Here is a 15,537-nt window from a genome sequence, read left to right on the forward strand (position 1 = left end):
TGCTGTAAGAGTCTCTAAAGGCTGACCATGGATGGAGAAGTCGCCTCTCTGCTGTAAGAGTCTCTAAATGCTGACCATGGATGGGGAAGTCGCCTCTCTGCTGTAAGAGTCTCTAAATGCTGACCATGGGTGGAGAAGTCGCCTCACTGCTATAAGAATCTCTAAATGCTGACCATGGATGGAGAAGTTGCCTCTCTGCTATGAGTCACTAAAAGCACATCATGGATGCAGAAGTCAAATAGGGTCTTGGAGAGCAGCTTGGAACCTGTCAAGTATTCAGATGCAGAATCTGAGGACCAGAGAGGGATAGCAGCTTGCCAAGGTCACACAGCCTTGACAAGGAGCACAGCTGGGTTCCTCCTTCCCATTTGATTCCTACCCCCTTGCCACCCTCCCTCCTCATTCTCAAGCCTCCTACCCTTCTCCCAATACTGCATGTGACTGCAGCAGGTTGTGTCCCCTAAAAACATATGTCCAAGTCCTAACCCCAGGTACCTATGCAGGTGACACTATTTACAAACAGGGTCTTTGCAGACATACTTAAGGATCTTGAGATGGAATCACCCTGGGTTTACGGTGGGCCCTAAATCCAATGACCTGTGTCCCTAGAAGGATGCAGACACAGAGGGAGGCTGCCAGGTGAAGAGAGTCACGTGAAGATGGAGAGACACAGCCACAGGCCGAGGGAAGCCAGGGATTCCTGGGAGCCTCCAGAAGCCAAGAGGGCAAGGATGGATTCTTCCCTAGAGCCTTAAGAGGGAGCATGGGCAGGAGAACACCCTGATTTTGGACTCTGGGTCTCCAGAACTGCGGGAAAGTCCATTCATCTTGTTTCAAAGCATCTGGTTCAGGGTAATTTGTGACGGCAGCCCCAGGAAACTAACACAGAGACCAAACAGTTCTCTTGGCTCAGTTCTGCACAATCCTCACTTTATCTCCTCAAATCCACTCCCACCAGAGGGCCAGGGAGGGTCCCACTGGGCACCAGGCCTGGTCCGTGGGGAGTGACCTAGAACCGTTTGCTGTCATTAACCGCGATGGTTAATCGCAATGATCTTCCCCGAGGCCTCTCCCACGGTAACAGCAACATCTATGGTTCCACACCCACTTTACTAAGATAAGAAAAACGATTCAGAGCAGGAGCTGGGGGCGGGCAGACTGTGGGGCCGACACAGAACACGGAGGCGGGCTGGTGGCTGGGAGGGCCACGTGTGGGCCTGGCTGAGGAGCCAGGGATCTGGAGTCAGAACCTGGAGAAGGCAGCTGGAACTCAGCAGTGGACTTGGAATTCCGCAAATGGTCCTCGAACGTCTTCAGCTGGAAGCGGCGGTGGCGGCGGCGCCTGCGGACAGGCGTGAGGAAGCTTCGCTGCTGAGGGTATTTCTCAGGCTGGGCTGGTCTGGGAGGCCCAGGTCTTTGCAAGAGGAGAGGGCCTGAATACCGGCCCTTCAAGCTCTCTAGTCAGTCGGTCTTGGCCATCTGGCTCCTGAGGGCCGACAGTGTGATGAGGAGCTGGGCAGCGTAGTAGGTGGTCATGACCACCAGGCGGGCATGGGGCAGGGGCTGGACGAAGGTGTCCCAGGCCAGCACGCCATCAGAGAGTGTGAAGAGCAGCCCGCCCCAGCCGGCACTCCCGCCCCGGGCCAGGCCGCGCCACAGCATGGCCATCAGGATCAGCCCATAGGCGGCCACAGGCAGGCCCATATCCAGCTCCACGTGCTGCAGCACAAGGCTGAGGTAGGGGCCGGAAGCCAGGATGATGAGCAGCAGCAGGCCAGGCTGCAGGGGAGAGAAGCCGAAGGCCCAGACGTAGAGAAGGTGGGTGGTGGCGAAGGCGGCCATGCCTGGTGGGAGAGGGGTGGGGTGCCAGTGAGGAAGGCCCATCCTAGGAATGGCCCCAAGGTCACCCCTCATGGCCTAAAATAAGGGCCGTCCCAAAGCACCAGGCCCCACCCTGGCCAAGCCTCCTTGCAGGCCTCCCCACGTGCAGTGTCCATCCTTGCTCTGCTCAGAACCGCCAGGAGGCCCCATCTTCCCTTGGCCTCCAAAGCCCCCTGCCCTCCGGCTCCCCAGCCACTCTGCCCAGTCACCCTGGCCTGCCCGGCCACAAGCACCTGGCACACCCCTGTCCCGGAGCCTTTGCACTTGCCCTTCCCCCACACAAGCACACAGCACCTTCTGCTCTGCCCAAATGTGACTTCCTCAGTGACACCCTCCTCAGCAACCCTGCTTCAAACTGCAGCACCCCCAGCGGGTCCTCACTGCCCTTGCCACCCCCAGCTACTGCCCTAACACCGCCTGCCCCCGTCCCTCGCTGGAGTGGGAGCTACCTCGGTCACGGCTGCGCCCCCCACCGTGCCTTTGACCACTGGAGCTCTCACAGGAGCCCTCTGCACCCCAGGCTCCCATCCAAGTGCTGGGGCCTCCCTCACACGGGTATCCGGAAGGCATCATGGCAGCTTCCGCTCACCAGGGAGGAAGGCTTCAGGCCAGATGAGGCAGGCGTCCCCCACTGCCGAGCACAAGAGGGCTCCTTGGAAGAGCCGGGTGTAGCCCCCACCTGGGGACACGACCCACAGGAACCCGGCCAGGCAGAGGATGGGCAGGCACTTGACCAGGGCAGCGACCCAGGACGGCTGGTCCTTGGGAATCCAGAGGCAGAAGTACACGCAGCAGGAGAGGATGAAGGGGCTCAGCCACCTGCAGACATCTGGGCGCTTTGGGGAATGGGGAGTTGCTGAGCCGAAACCCAGCCTAGCCCCCGTTCTTGGGACTGAGATCTTGTGGCTCCTGTCCCACCCCTACCTGGGACCCCAGCTGTACAGGCTGGACCCATTCAGGGACCAGGCTGCCAGAACCCAGCTTCCCAGGGTCCCAACCAACTCAAGGACAGCAGCTCCCAGACCCACCGACTGCTGGGGTTCCAGGGGCCTGTCCCCCAGCCCCAGGCACACCTCGGAAGGCTCTCACCTGGGCTGAGCAGTGAGTCTTCAGGGTCTGCCCCGCTTTGCCAGTGTCCATGCTGGCCTGATACCCCCAGAGTGACCTAATCTGGGAGCGAGTGGCTTCAGGGGGTGAAGGGGACGGCTCATGGTTACACGTTAACCCAAGGAGCGTCCTGTGGACTCTGTGACTGATAACAGGGCCCAGAGAGATGTTGTCCTCACCCTGGGGACGGCCTTGCCTGGCACCCGCTGATAAAGCACTGTTGGCATCGGGGGTCCCTCTGCCCTAGCCTGCTGGGACACGGCTTCCTCCTCCTGTCTGCCTGGGGGGGGGGGCGGCGGCCCACAAATGCCCGTCCCCTTGTCCTGGGCCCAATCAGAAGAGATGGAGTGCAGAATTCCAAAGGCCACCCCTTCATGAAAGCGAGGGAGGGGCTGGCTGGCAGGAGCACCCCTGGAGGGATGGGAAGGCGAGTCCGTCCTTCACTTGCTGCCCTAGCCATCTCCCTCCCTGCTCCATGAAGCCTTTCCTCATGCTGCTCAACCCCACCAAGCCCTCAGGGGCTCCACCACAAACACCGCTTCAATGGCTGACGAGGAGGGACCACCATGAATGCGGGGAATAAGCACCCTCTCCTGTTAGCGGAGTGAGCCCCAGGTGACCTCCAAGCCAACTGCCACCCAAGTGAGGACGCCGTCCTCATGGCCCGGTCCACATGCTCCGGTTTCCCAGCGCCGCTCACCCGTGCCACTCGCTGCACACCCAGCCTACACTTCCACCTGAAAGACTCAGACCTACTGGGCGCCAGAGCCCGGCCTCAATGCTGGGCTTGGTTACTGGGGGTAAGTGCGGGCAGGAGCAGGGATGTGAGCCCCTGTCGGTGGTTTCTATTCTCTGCCCACAGGTGGGGTAGGCCTGGCAGGAGCCCTCACAGCCAGCGCCTGGCCCAGCCTGGGGCCTCTGCAGCCACAGGGCTCCACCCGGCAGGACACAGTGTTGGGACAGACTGGGTCAGAAGCACCCCCAGCCTCTGAGGTGCAGGGATAACACAGGCTCCCCATCCCGCATCCCAGAACGTAAGGTCTGACCAGCAGAATCGTAAACTGTCTTCCTTTATTTATATTTGCAATATGAAATAGAAGCTCGGCACGGACACACGCACACTCACGCCAGCCTGGAGGAGGGAGCTGGGGACAAGGCCACTTGGCAACAGGGCTGGGACCCCAGACCCTCAAGGCCCCTAGGGGTGTTGCCGGGGAGGCCCCTGCTCCCCAGAGCCGGACTGGCCTGGTTGAAAGTGCAGGGTCTGGGCAAAGGCACGGCCCCCACTAGGGATCCTCTGGCACCCCCCGCTGCGCTGGGCCGCCCCCCATGGTGGACCTGAGCTGAAAGGCCGGGTGTGGGCGTGGCCCTCTGCGCTGGAGCACGGGACGGCTGGGCACGTGGGCGGCCACCCCGGGACCCCCAACACCAGCCCCCGCTGGGACGGAACGGGGAATGCTGTGCTTTGGAGCCGCCAGCCCAGCTCGGTGTCCTCACTTTCTCTCGCTCTCCTCCCTCTCTCTCTATATAATATATAATATACGTTTCTCTCTCTCTCCATTCTCTCTATTTGACTCTCTTTATCTTTATTCTAGGAGGCAATGCTCCAAAACTTCTCTTCTCAGTGCAAATGGGGGTGGGTTGGGCCTGTCTCCCTGGCACCCGCCTCCTGGGGGTCCAGAGGAGAGAATGTGGGGGGTTCAGGGTGATGAGGGCACCGGGGGCCATCATGGGACCCGCCCTGCCCCCACCCTGGGAGATCCACGGGAGGACGGAAGATTTGGCCGCCGCTGCCGCACCAGGCAGCTATCTGGAAACAGAGGGAGACGTCATGTGAGGGTCCAGCAGGCCCAGCCCCACCTACCCAGCCCCAGGCTGCAGCCACACTCACTGGGAGCCTGGGGATGCAGGCCCTTCCAGGGCAGAGCCATTGGGTATCGGAGGAGGCGTGAGGGCCTGGGCACTGTCACAGGAGAGACGGGTGTGCAGAGGTCACTTCCCGCCCCGCCAGCTCTGCCCCGCCCCGCTGCCCTGGTGCTCACCTCTGGCTTTGGGGAAGCCCCAAGGGCTCTGGGCTCTTCTCCCCATCTGTAGTCTGGGGGCGCTGGTGGGCCCCGGAGGCTGGGACAGAGGTAGCGGGGTCTCTGGTTGCACTGTGGGTGAGGAAGGTACGGCTGTCAGCGTGGCCCCCACTGTCACCTGCTGACACCCTCACACCCCAGACGACTGAAGTCGGCTCACTAGGTGTGTGTCTGCCACCTGCCCCACCAGGAGGGGCCTCCCAACGACACAGCTGGCTTAGAGTGGAGGGACTGCATGGCCCTGGGCAGGAAGACAAGCAACCCTCTTCCTGCCTCCTGTCCCTGTGGAAGAGGCACTCGAGGCCAGCTGAGACAGCCCCAAGAGGTCTTCTGCATGCTCTCACCCTCCCAATCCTTCACACCCTCCAGCGAGCCTTTCCCAACCCGGGGGCTCAAGGGCCCCAAGCATCCCAGGCTACTAAGAACCAGCCTACAGAGTGCAGGGGGCCAGGGCACAACATGAGGCTAGGCCTGGGGGTCCTCCAAAGGAGACCTGGAGCAGCTCAGGGACAAGATGAACCCAGAGCCCACCTCACCGCAGAGGAGAAAAGACTTCTCCTGATACCCGGGCCCCTCACCTTAGCAAGCCCCACCTCGCTGCTCACCTGTCCGAGGAGTTGGGGGCAGAACGGATCCCGTGGAAGGTGGCCTGAAGGTCCCCGATGCTAACCAAGGCCTGGCAGGGGGCTGTGGGGGATGAGAGATCTCAGCTGCAGCCTCCCAGCAAGCTCAGAGCTGGCCAGGCTGCTCTCTCTGCCCAGGGCCACAGGTGGGCAGGGCAAAGAGGGGCTCACCTGAGGGTTCTATGACTTTGCTGCCTTCTGTGGCTTCCTGAGGTGCTGAGGGGGGTGTGGGGTCCTGAGACCTGGTAGATGAGAGGCAGCCCAAGGGGGCAGCTAGGGTTAGCACTCGAGCTTATGAGAGGACTGGGACCCCAAGGCCACCTCCTGGTCTCGGGATACCAGCGCCATCCAGCCCGTCCCATCTGGTTCTCACCTGAGCTGCAGGGCATCACGGGCAGGAGGGCTGGCCAGGTTCTCGGTGGGGAGGTCCTGGGATACACTGAGGGGTCCCTGTAGGGCTGGAGGCCCAGTGTGCAGCTCTTCCTCCCTGGAGACTCGGGGACTGGTCGGGGCATCTGTAGGCACTGGGTCAAAGGTGGCTGTCCAGCTGGGGCCTGGGATGGAGTTGGGGGAGCGGCATAGAGGGTGAACTCGGTAGCAGGCAGACAGCCCTGTGTACACCTGACCACACCGCCCATTCATTCACCTGGAGGCTGAGGGCCAGGGCTGGGGTAGGACATGGGGGTGGCCCCTCCACGGGCTGCACAGCCAATGCCCTCCTCGTCTTCCTCCTCCTCCTCGTCCTCCTCTTCTTCATCCTCACTGTCTGTGCTGCCTCCACTCCTGCCCCAGAAACCGCCTCGTCAGCTAGCTGTGTGGGACAGACCAGCCGACACCCATCCCGTTCCCTGCAGCCCAGGGTCAGCCCAAGGAGAGTGGGCTGGGATGACCGGCAGGTCACAGAAGGGTTCAGGGAGTTTGGGGTGTGATGACACCAGGAGAGGCTGGGAGAGGGAGTTCTGAGCCAAAGGTGAGAACACAAGCAGGCAGGGACAGGATGAAGCCGTAAGGAGACCGTTCGTCCCCAATCATCCATGCAGGGTAGGCCCTGGGGAAGTGGGCTGAGACTCAGCCACGGCAGCCAGAGCAGACAGACCCACTCACCCGCTCTCAGTCACCTCCCAGCTGTCACCTCACACTGTCATCACAGTGACAGGCCTTCCCACCAGCAGACCCACCCTCTGGACAGAAGGCGTCACACTACTCTCCCTCCAACTAGAAACTCCAACAAGGCAGAGATGACTGACTGTTGCCACTGCTGTGTCCTCAGCCCTGAGAAACTACCAGGCACCCATAGCTGCTCCAAAAATACTGGCTGAATGCTGACTAACACACACCTGGGAACATGAAGAAAACCCAAGCAATCTGCAATCTATGTGCTGATCAACCAGGAAAGGGGTAAGCTGTAACAGGGAGAGTACGTTCTGAAAAATGCAGCATTAGGAGATTTTACTATTCTGTGAACATTCTAGAGTGCACTTACACACACCTGGAGGGGAGAGCCCACTGCACACCTAGGCTCTATGGTATAGCCCTATTGCTCCTAGACTACAGACCTGTACAGCACGTTACGGTACTCAATACTATAGGCGATTATAACACAATGGCAAATGTTTGTGTATCTAAACATAGGAAAGATACAGTAAAAATAGAGTATTATAATCTTACAGGACCACTGTCATATATATGGTCCATTTTGACCCAAAGATGCAGTATGGGACTATATACTATGTCTAAAATGCTGACTACATATTTTTGTCTTAACAGAGTGACTGACTACTTTAACTGGAAAGTAATATATCTGTATATAGTTAAAAGTAAACTAAAATACTCAATGACCAAGGAGTATAAAGGAAGCTCCTCAACCTAATATAAGTCATCTACCAAACCCCACAACTAACAGCACACTTAAATGGGGAAAGGCTGAATGCTTCCCCTAAGATCAGGAACAAAACAAGGATGCCTGTTCTTGCCACTTTTGTTCAACATTGTACTGGAGGCTAGCCAGGGCAACCAGGCAAGAAAAGGAAATTAAAAGCATCCAGATTTGAAAGGAAGGAAAATGATCTCTATTTATATGACATGATTCTGTACATAGAAAATCCTAAGGAATCCACTAAAACTTTAAGAATTCATAAATTAGTTCAGCAAGGTTGCAGGATAAAAGATCAACATACAAAAACCTATTGTATTTTCATACACTTGTAACAATCTGAAAACAATTTCAAGAAAATTCCATTTACAATATATCAGAAAGAAGAAAACAGGAATAAACTTAAAAGAAATACAAACCTCATACTCTAAAACCTACGAAACACTGTTGAAAGAAATTTTAAGATCTACATAAACAGACACCCATGTTCACGCATTAGAAGAACCCTTTAAGAAACTTAGCTGGCTTCTTCTTTGAAAGTAATAAGCTGATCCTAAAATTCATATGGAATCTCAAGAAATCCCAAATACGTCAAAACAATCTTGAAAAAGAAGAACAAGGTTGGTAGACTAAAACCTTCCATTTTCTTTTTTTTGTGAGATGGGAGTTTCATTCTTGTCACCCAGGCTGGAGTGCAATGGTGCAGTCTCAGCTCACTGCAACCTCTGCCTCCCAGGTTCAAGCGATATTCCTGCCTCAGCATCCTGAGTAGCTGGGATTACATACAGGAACCCACCACAACACCTGGCTAATTTTTGTATTTTTAGTAGAGACAGGGTTTTGCCATGTTGGCCAGGCTGGTCTCGAACTCCTGACCTCAGGTGATCCATCTGATTGGCCTACCAGAGTGCTGGGATTACAGGTGCGAGCCACCATGCCCAACAAACCTCCCATTTTCAAAACTTACTATAAAGCAACAGCAACCAGGGCAGTGTGGTACTGGATAAAGACAAACAGACTGATGGAACAGAACAGAGAGGGAAGAAACAAACTCTCACACATATGGTCAAATATTTCTTTTTTACACAGGTGCCAAGATGATTCAGTGGAGAAAGGACAGTGTCTTCAACAACTGGTGCAGGGAAAACTGGTTATCTACATGTAAAGGGATGAAGCTAGACTGAACCCCCACCTCACACCATATACAAAATTTAGCTCAAAATGAATCGAAAACCATAGAAATAATGCTATAAAACTCTTAGAAGAAAACAAAGGGCTAAGTCAAGATGCTGGATTTGGCAATGACACACTTGTGTACCAACAACATGTTCAGGAGTATTCATAGCAGCTGCACTCACGGTAGTGAGCAACAGGAACCTGCCCAAAGGCCTGTCAACTGCAGAACAAGCAATTCAAGCTCATCACGTACAGCACGGCCCCACTACATGACAGCGAGGGGCGCCCAAACACACAATAGGGAAGGAGCTCACAAGTGGAGTGCTGAGCAAAAGAGGTCAGACACAAAAGGAAGTGCTGTATGCTGTATCAAGTGAAAACAGAGACAAAACTCATCTACAGGGTTAGAAGCCAGGACAACTTTACCCTCAGGAGGGAGGATACTGGCTAGCAGAGGGGATGTGGGTACTGGGAAGGTCCTGCTCCTGGGTCTGGGCACTGAGGATGTCCATTGGCCACACACTTAGGATCTGTACAGTCGTCTATACTCACGTTACATGTCAATAAAAAGTGAAAACAGCCTAATTCCCAAATCAAAAGTCATAAGGCAAAAACTCAGTTGCAGATGGTGACTTAGTGCTCACACTGTCAAATCTACATGGCATGAACCCATTTCATCAGAGCAATTCTGGGGCCGGCCATAGTAAGAGAAAAAAAACAATGTAACATCTGCACTACAAACTGATCACAGCCTCACTGGAGAGGGACATCACCAGCTCTCATTTTACTGGAATTAGAGGAAAGAGAAGCTGCCTGGGACCATCTTATCCCCCTTTCTAAGAAAACATGCATGAGAGCTAACAAGAGGAAGTGAAGTTAAGGGATGAAGGAAGGAGGGGGGAGGTGGGGAGAGAGAGACGCACACAGACCAAGCCATATCTCAAGGACCTGCCTATTTTTTCAGCCACAGAGATTATCCCTTTCTTTTTATAACTTAAACTCATTTGAATTAGATTTCTTTTAATTTGTTGATTTTTTTTTTTTTTTTTGAGACCAGGTCTTGCTCTGTCACCCAGACTAGAGTGTAGTGGTGCGATCTCAACTCACTGCAACCTCCGCCTCCCAGGCTAAAGCGACCCTTCCACCTCAGCCTCTCGAGTAGCTGGGACTACAGGCGCACGTCACCAATCCAGGTGATTTTTGTATTTTTTTGTAGACACAGGGTTTTGCCATGTTGCACAGGCTAGGTCTCAAACTCCTGAGCTCAAGCGATCCATCCACCTTGGCCTCCTCCCAAAGTGCTGGGATTACAAGCTTGAGCCACTGTGCCTGGTTAATTTGTTGATTTCTTAATGCATCATCTAACCTTTTTTTTTGAGACAGGTCTGGCTCTGTTGCCCAGACTGGAGTGCAGTGGTATGATCTCGGCTCACTGCAACCTCTGCCTCCCTGGCTCAAGCCATCCTCCCACCTCTACCTCCTGAGTAGCCAGTACTACAGGTGCACACCACCATGCCCATCTAACTTTCATTTTTGTAGAGACAGGATCTCCCTATGTTGCCCAAGGCTGGTCTCAAACTCCTGAGCTCAAGCAATCCATCTGCTCTGGCTTCCCAAAGTGCTGGGATTACAGGCACTCACGGATTACATGAGCCCACCATGCTTGGCCTTGAATTAGATTTATATCACCACAAAAGTGGAAGTGCCCCCAACTAATACACACACCAATGCAGCTTCCTTATTTTTTTTATTCACTTCAGCCTCAGCCCAAATGTGTTGGCAGACCCCTTGGCCCTGCTGTGCGGTGGAAGCTTGGAGAAGGGAAACTGGAGGGGGACTTACCGGACACCAGGGGGCTGGCTCAGACGGGCCCCCCTGGCCAACTGGCTGCCCTGCCAGGCGCCATCTTCTCCATCAGACTCCCCTGAGCCCTGGGCCTCTTCCTCGTCCTCCTCTTCCTCATCATCATCAAACTGCTGGATGCGGTCCTTGTAGCATATCTCAAGTAGGTTGGCGTTGGGCTGCAGGGCACAGGGGTAGGAGGATGGGCCACACTGCACACAGTCCCACGCCCCTCCACCTGCCACAACCAGGGGACAGGGCAGTACTCACGTTGTCATCGTCGGCGTTGAGGGAGAAGGTGATGTTGGCTGTCTTGTCAAAAGGTGCACTAGGAGAGAAGGCGAGGCATGGTGAGAGGGTACACCTGGGGGTGGGGGCAGCACAGGACAAGGCCACATTCCTTTCTTCACTCAGCGTAGAGCTGACCCTCACTACCTGCAGAGTCAGTATCTGCAAATTCACGCACAACCCAAGCCACGGGTCCTAAGCGGCAATATATACATGAATATCAACATCTCACATAGATGATCACTTTAAATCCTTAAAACCACTCATTGAGGTAAACTGTTTCCCTTGGCTCTAGAAATGAGAAAATGGGGCTCAGAAATGTTAAGTGACTCTCCTCAGGCTTCTCCAAGGACAGGTGCCAGAGAGGGATTCAGACCCATGCCCTTGTCCCCATCCTTGGGGCATCTGTAGGAGGCTAACACTCACACCAGCCAGGCACAAGCAGCGTCTGAGGCTACAGCCCAGTAAAGCACATCCCCTAACCTCAAGATGTCTACAGTCTGTGGCTGAAATTCTAAGTTACGGGCAAAAGAATCACATCAGAACTTGAACTGAGCCTGCCAGGACCCCACCTCCCTCAACATGAGGGTCCACATTCTGTCCCACGTGTTAGGGACACTTCAAGGGATCATTTGTCTCAAATTCATGAAAAATTGTGCCACAAAGATGAATGGATAAAGGGCAGTTAATTATTAATAAGGGACACCAAGCATGTGACAGGCATCACTCACGCACTTCATTCTCCCAACCACCTTCCAAGGCAAGTGTCCTCAGTACCTCCTCGACACAGAGAAGCAGCAGAGCAGAGATCACGCTGGGCACACAGGGCATCTAGGGCGGGGCAGCCCATGTCCCCGTGGCACCGGCAGCCTCAGCTGACCTGGCTTCTCCTGCTACAGGAGCTCTGCAGGGCAGCATCTTCAGCCCTGAGGTGATCAAACCCGTCATCCACTTTCCACTCCGGAACTCTTCCTAGGTTTGGTTCTGTTCGCTTAACTTTTTAACCTCTCTGGAATTTTCTTGGTAGAGGAAGTGCTAATAGTTTCATCCCAAAAGGACAGCTGGTGATACTAATGCCATCTACCAGTCAGTCCCTTCATCCTCATGCCAGGATGGGTTTTGTTTTTTTTTTTAATTAAAAAAGCAGAGATGGTCTCACAACATTGCCCAGGCTGGGCTGAAATTCCTGAACTCAAGCGATCCTTCTGCTTTGGCCTCCCTAAGTGCTGGGATTAAGATGTGAGCCACTGTGCCCAGCCCAGTTTTCACTTGAGCATCTTCTCCGGGGGTCTCGGCACAGGCCACTGACCCACAAAGACCAACGCTCTGCAAGTCTCCACGCTGGGCATGGAAGCAGCACACATGGGGGTCTCATGTCTGCACCTGAGAGGACCTCTGTCCAGCTGTGGACTAAGTGAGGCAGAGCTGACTATCTCTCATCGTGGTGCCCCTCACGCTGTGCTGTACAGGAACCCTGGGGCAGCCATAGGCAGCCATCCAGCTCCCACACATTAATGGGCTATGTCCTGGGGACTCAGTCTCCCTGGCCGTATATGAGCTCATTGTGGAGAGCGAGATGGAGTCTCGCTCTGTTGCCCAGGCTGAAGTGCAGTGGTGCAATCTCAGCTCACTGCAACCTCCGCTTCCCGGGTTCAAACGATTGTCCTAACTCAACCTCCCAAGTAGCTAGGACTACAGGCACATGCCACCATGCCTGGCTAATTTTTGTATTTTTTGTAGAGACGGGGTTTCACCATGTTGGCCAGGATGGTCTCGAACTCCTGACCTCAGGTGATCCGCCTGCCTCAGCCTCCCAAAGTACTGGGATTACAGGCATGAGGCATTCCGTCCGGTCACTTTTTTCTGAATCTAGAAGCAACATACGCTTGTGGCAAGAAACTCAGAAAAGTTCATGATTACAACACCCAGAGGTGACTGACGTTAAGATGTTGCCCCACAAATCAAAACAAGCAGAATTGGTAATTGGAAAAAAATGTTTGGTCACCCCAAGGCCTGTGGAGGGGAGAACTGGACCCTCGTGTCTGGCGGACTCGTGACCCAGAGGGCATTCAGGCAGGCACAGTTTTGCCTCACAGTCCCTGCGCCAGGACCTGCTGGTCCCCACTACCCTGAGCCCCTCCCACCTGGGACCCCTAAGGCTAGTTCCAGGAGTGGGAGGGACCTGCTCTGTGTCCCCAGCACAGAAGATGTTTGTGCCCCACCCTCATGGCCTGCCCCTCGGAGAGAAGAGACTGCAGAGCCGGAACTCATGTAAGAGGAGGCAGACACACGAGGCTGCAGACACGCACACAAGGCCATGGCCAACGTGTGCCCAGAAGCGGCCACAGCTGCAGGCTGAGCCCCGCAGGGCATGCAGGTGGGTGCGGGGACTGACACAAGTAGGCGCGCCTGCTGCTGCAGAGGCAGGACAGCGCTCTGACCTGCACGGGAGACACTCACTTCACACTCTCCTCCTGCTCCCCAAACTCCTCATCATTGAAGCCAAAGTGGTCAATAAAGGCGGAGGTCATGCGCTGCATCTGGAAGTCCATGAAGGCCTGTGGGGATGCGGAGGTTGGGGCTGGAGGGAGCTGGACGGGACCCCACTCCAGCACAGCCCCGCACAGCCCCAGGCCCACCTGCTGCAGCACGGCCTCCTCAGGGAAGTTGAACTCCTTGAGCCGGTCGTCCTCATCGTCACTGGAGGAGTGCAGGTGGTGGGTGTTCACCTGGGGAGAGGACGGGGTGTCAGGGCCTGCTGGACCCCCAGACGAGGGTGGGCAGGCAGCTACGAGGACGGGGACGCTAAGACTGGCCCAAGAGAGAGAAGCGGTAGGAGAATCCGGGCCTCACCAGGTCCACCATGTTCTTCTTGTTGGTCTCCGCCAGGGGCCCCGATACAAAGGCTTCCCACTGCTCCTGCTGCTCGCTGGGCAGCTCTGCTTAGGTGAGAGGGGTGAAGACGTGAGGCATCCCCTGGCTTCAAGGCCCCACATAACCCTCAGGCTGGCCTGGGGACCCTCACCCTTCAGCAGCTGTCCCAGCTGCTCTGCATTGGGCCCCTTCTCTGTGCTTTGCACCAGGGCGTTGGCCATTCTCGTCAGGTGGCCCATGTAGCCTTTCCGAGGGCCTCCCGCAGACCTGGCAAGAGTGAAGGCCACGGCTAGAAGCCAGGACTGGACCCAGGGATGTCCAGCTCCGACCATCCCCCAACCCAAGCAGTCCCAGTCCCGACCCAGTCCCCCACCCAGGCAGTCCCAGCCTGACCATCCCCCACCCAGGCAGTCCCAGTCCCGGAAACACAAAGGGCAGCAGGTGCTCACTGTACACGGTCGTTCTCCTCCCAGGAAGCCAGGATCCGCTCCACCAGGCGGCACTGCTGCAGCAGCTGTGGGAGAGCAGGATAGGATGGCCTGGGGGGGTCTGCACACGTACGGGGAGCTCTGCACTGCAGCAGAGGTCCCTTCCTCAGCAGACGCTTCACCAGGCCCCAGCTCATCCACATGGGAGTGGGAAGGAGGGGTGGAAGCTGGGGCTTGGGACCCTGGCATCCAGCCAAGTATCTCTGGTCTTTCTACGAAGAATACGTGGTGCATGCATACACACGCACGCGTGCACACACATGCATACATGCTCACATACTCATGCATGCACTGACACACTCATGCTCACACACTCATGCGTGCACACGCACACATACATGCTCACACACGCATGCACACACATGCTCACACACATGCATGCACTAACACACACATGCTCTCTCACACACACACACGTGTGCACACTCATGCACACACAGCCGCTCGCAGGTCTGCTCCCGCCCACCCCTAGCTCTTCGGCTCAAGTCAGGAGCCCACTGCTCCCTGCACCTGCATGTTTCATCCCCGTTTCTCCCTGGCCATGCCTCCCACATCCCATCTGGGTGCTGGCACCTAACACTACCCAACAAACAGTTGTGGGAGGAAGAAGTGAGGGGTGGGCCTCTGGAGAGGGTGCGCCCACAGGGGATGGGGCCAGAAGGAGGAGAGCGGGGAGTCCCAGCTCACATGTTTCACAACAGGGTTTTGGACGGGCGTCTCAGGGTTGCTGTCAGGAGGTGGCCCCAAGCTCAGCATGGTGCTCACGCATCCCTCCACTTGGGCATGCAAGAAGTTGTTGAAGACATAGTGGAAGAAGAGGTCCTATGGGAGGACACAGGGTTGGTACCAGAGAGGCCCTGCCCCAGCCCCTAAGCCCCCAGCGCCCGAGCCCCCAGTCCAGTCCGGTCCCCACCCCCGCCCCTGAACCCCCAGCCCAGTCCGGTCCCCACCCCAGCCCCCAAGCCCCCAGCCCAGTCCGGTCCCCACCCCCGCCCCTGAACCCCCACCCAGTCCAGTCCCGCACCAGCCCCCAAGCCCCCAGCCCAGTCCGGTCCCCACCCCCGCCCCTGAACCCCCAGCCCAGTCCGGTCCCCACCCCCGCCCCTGAACCCCCAGCCCAGTCCGGTCCCCACCCCCGCCCCTGAACCCCCAGCCCAGTCCGGTCCCCACCCCCGCCCCTGAACCCCCAGCCCAGTCCGGTCCCCACCCCCGCCCCTGAACCCCCAGCCCAGTCCGGTCCCCACCCCCGCCCCTGAACCCCCAGCCCAGTCCGGTCCCCACCCCCGCCCCTGAACCCCCAGCCC

General features: G+C 56.4%; 2 protein-coding genes across 4 annotated transcripts in view; both read right to left on the reverse strand.

Moving 5' to 3' along the window:
• Positions 1–909: 909 nt before the first annotated feature.
• Positions 910–3,558, reverse strand: TMEM86B (transmembrane protein 86B). The gene is made up of 3 exons (XM_023184438.2): positions 2,971–3,558; positions 2,471–2,717; positions 910–1,844 (listed from the first exon to the last, which is right to left on the reverse strand). The coding sequence occupies exons 1-3, from the start codon at positions 3,019–3,021 to the stop codon at positions 1,462–1,464; spliced, it is 681 nt and encodes a 226-aa protein (XP_023040206.1). The 5' UTR covers positions 3,022–3,558; the 3' UTR covers positions 910–1,461.
• Positions 3,559–4,041: 483 nt separating this feature from the next.
• The window catches only part of PPP6R1 (protein phosphatase 6 regulatory subunit 1), a 29,624-nt gene continuing 18,128 nt past the window's right edge, over positions 4,042–15,537 (reverse strand). The window contains exons 10-24 of one of the 3 annotated variants that reach the window (XM_023184435.2): positions 14,921–15,055; positions 14,195–14,259; positions 13,897–14,012; positions 13,725–13,810; positions 13,511–13,600; positions 13,332–13,429; positions 10,854–10,911; positions 10,584–10,762; positions 6,339–6,475; positions 6,066–6,246; positions 5,864–5,934; positions 5,675–5,756; positions 5,031–5,141; positions 4,880–4,951; positions 4,042–4,798 (exon numbers count right to left, since the gene is read on the reverse strand). In XM_023184435.2, coding sequence (XP_023040203.1) covers positions 4,795–4,798; positions 4,880–4,951; positions 5,031–5,141; positions 5,675–5,756; positions 5,864–5,934; positions 6,066–6,246; positions 6,339–6,475; positions 10,584–10,762; positions 10,854–10,911; positions 13,332–13,429; positions 13,511–13,600; positions 13,725–13,810; positions 13,897–14,012; positions 14,195–14,259; positions 14,921–15,055 — 1,485 coding nt within the window. In that variant the 3' untranslated portion in view covers positions 4,042–4,794. Of the gene's footprint in view, positions 4,799–4,875; positions 4,952–5,030; positions 5,142–5,674; positions 5,757–5,863; positions 5,935–6,065; positions 6,247–6,338; positions 6,476–10,583; positions 10,763–10,853; positions 10,912–13,331; positions 13,430–13,510; positions 13,601–13,724; positions 13,811–13,896; positions 14,013–14,194; positions 14,260–14,920; positions 15,056–15,537 lie in introns of those variants that run through there. The other 2 variants (XM_023184437.2, XM_023184436.3) reach the window with 2 other exon arrangements.

This window comes from Piliocolobus tephrosceles, chromosome 21 (genome assembly GCF_002776525.5).
Source record: "Piliocolobus tephrosceles isolate RC106 chromosome 21, ASM277652v3, whole genome shotgun sequence".
In the NCBI taxonomy this organism is placed as follows: domain Eukaryota; kingdom Metazoa; phylum Chordata; class Mammalia; order Primates; family Cercopithecidae; genus Piliocolobus; species Piliocolobus tephrosceles.

Bases quoted from the DNA above. Each gene is read 5' to 3' on its own strand.
- TMEM86B (XM_023184438.2), bottom strand. From the start codon at position 3,021: ATGGACACTGGCAAAGCGGGGCAGACCCTGAAGACTCACTGCTCAGCC. The intron at 2,718-2,970 runs GTGAGAGCCTTC...CATTCCCCAAAG, and splicing joins AGACTCACTGCTCAGCCCAG to CGCCCAGATGTCTGCAGGTG. The intron at 1,845-2,470 runs GTGAGCGGAAGC...CTCTCCCACCAG, and splicing joins GCCTGAAGCCTTCCTCCCTG to GCATGGCCGCCTTCGCCACC.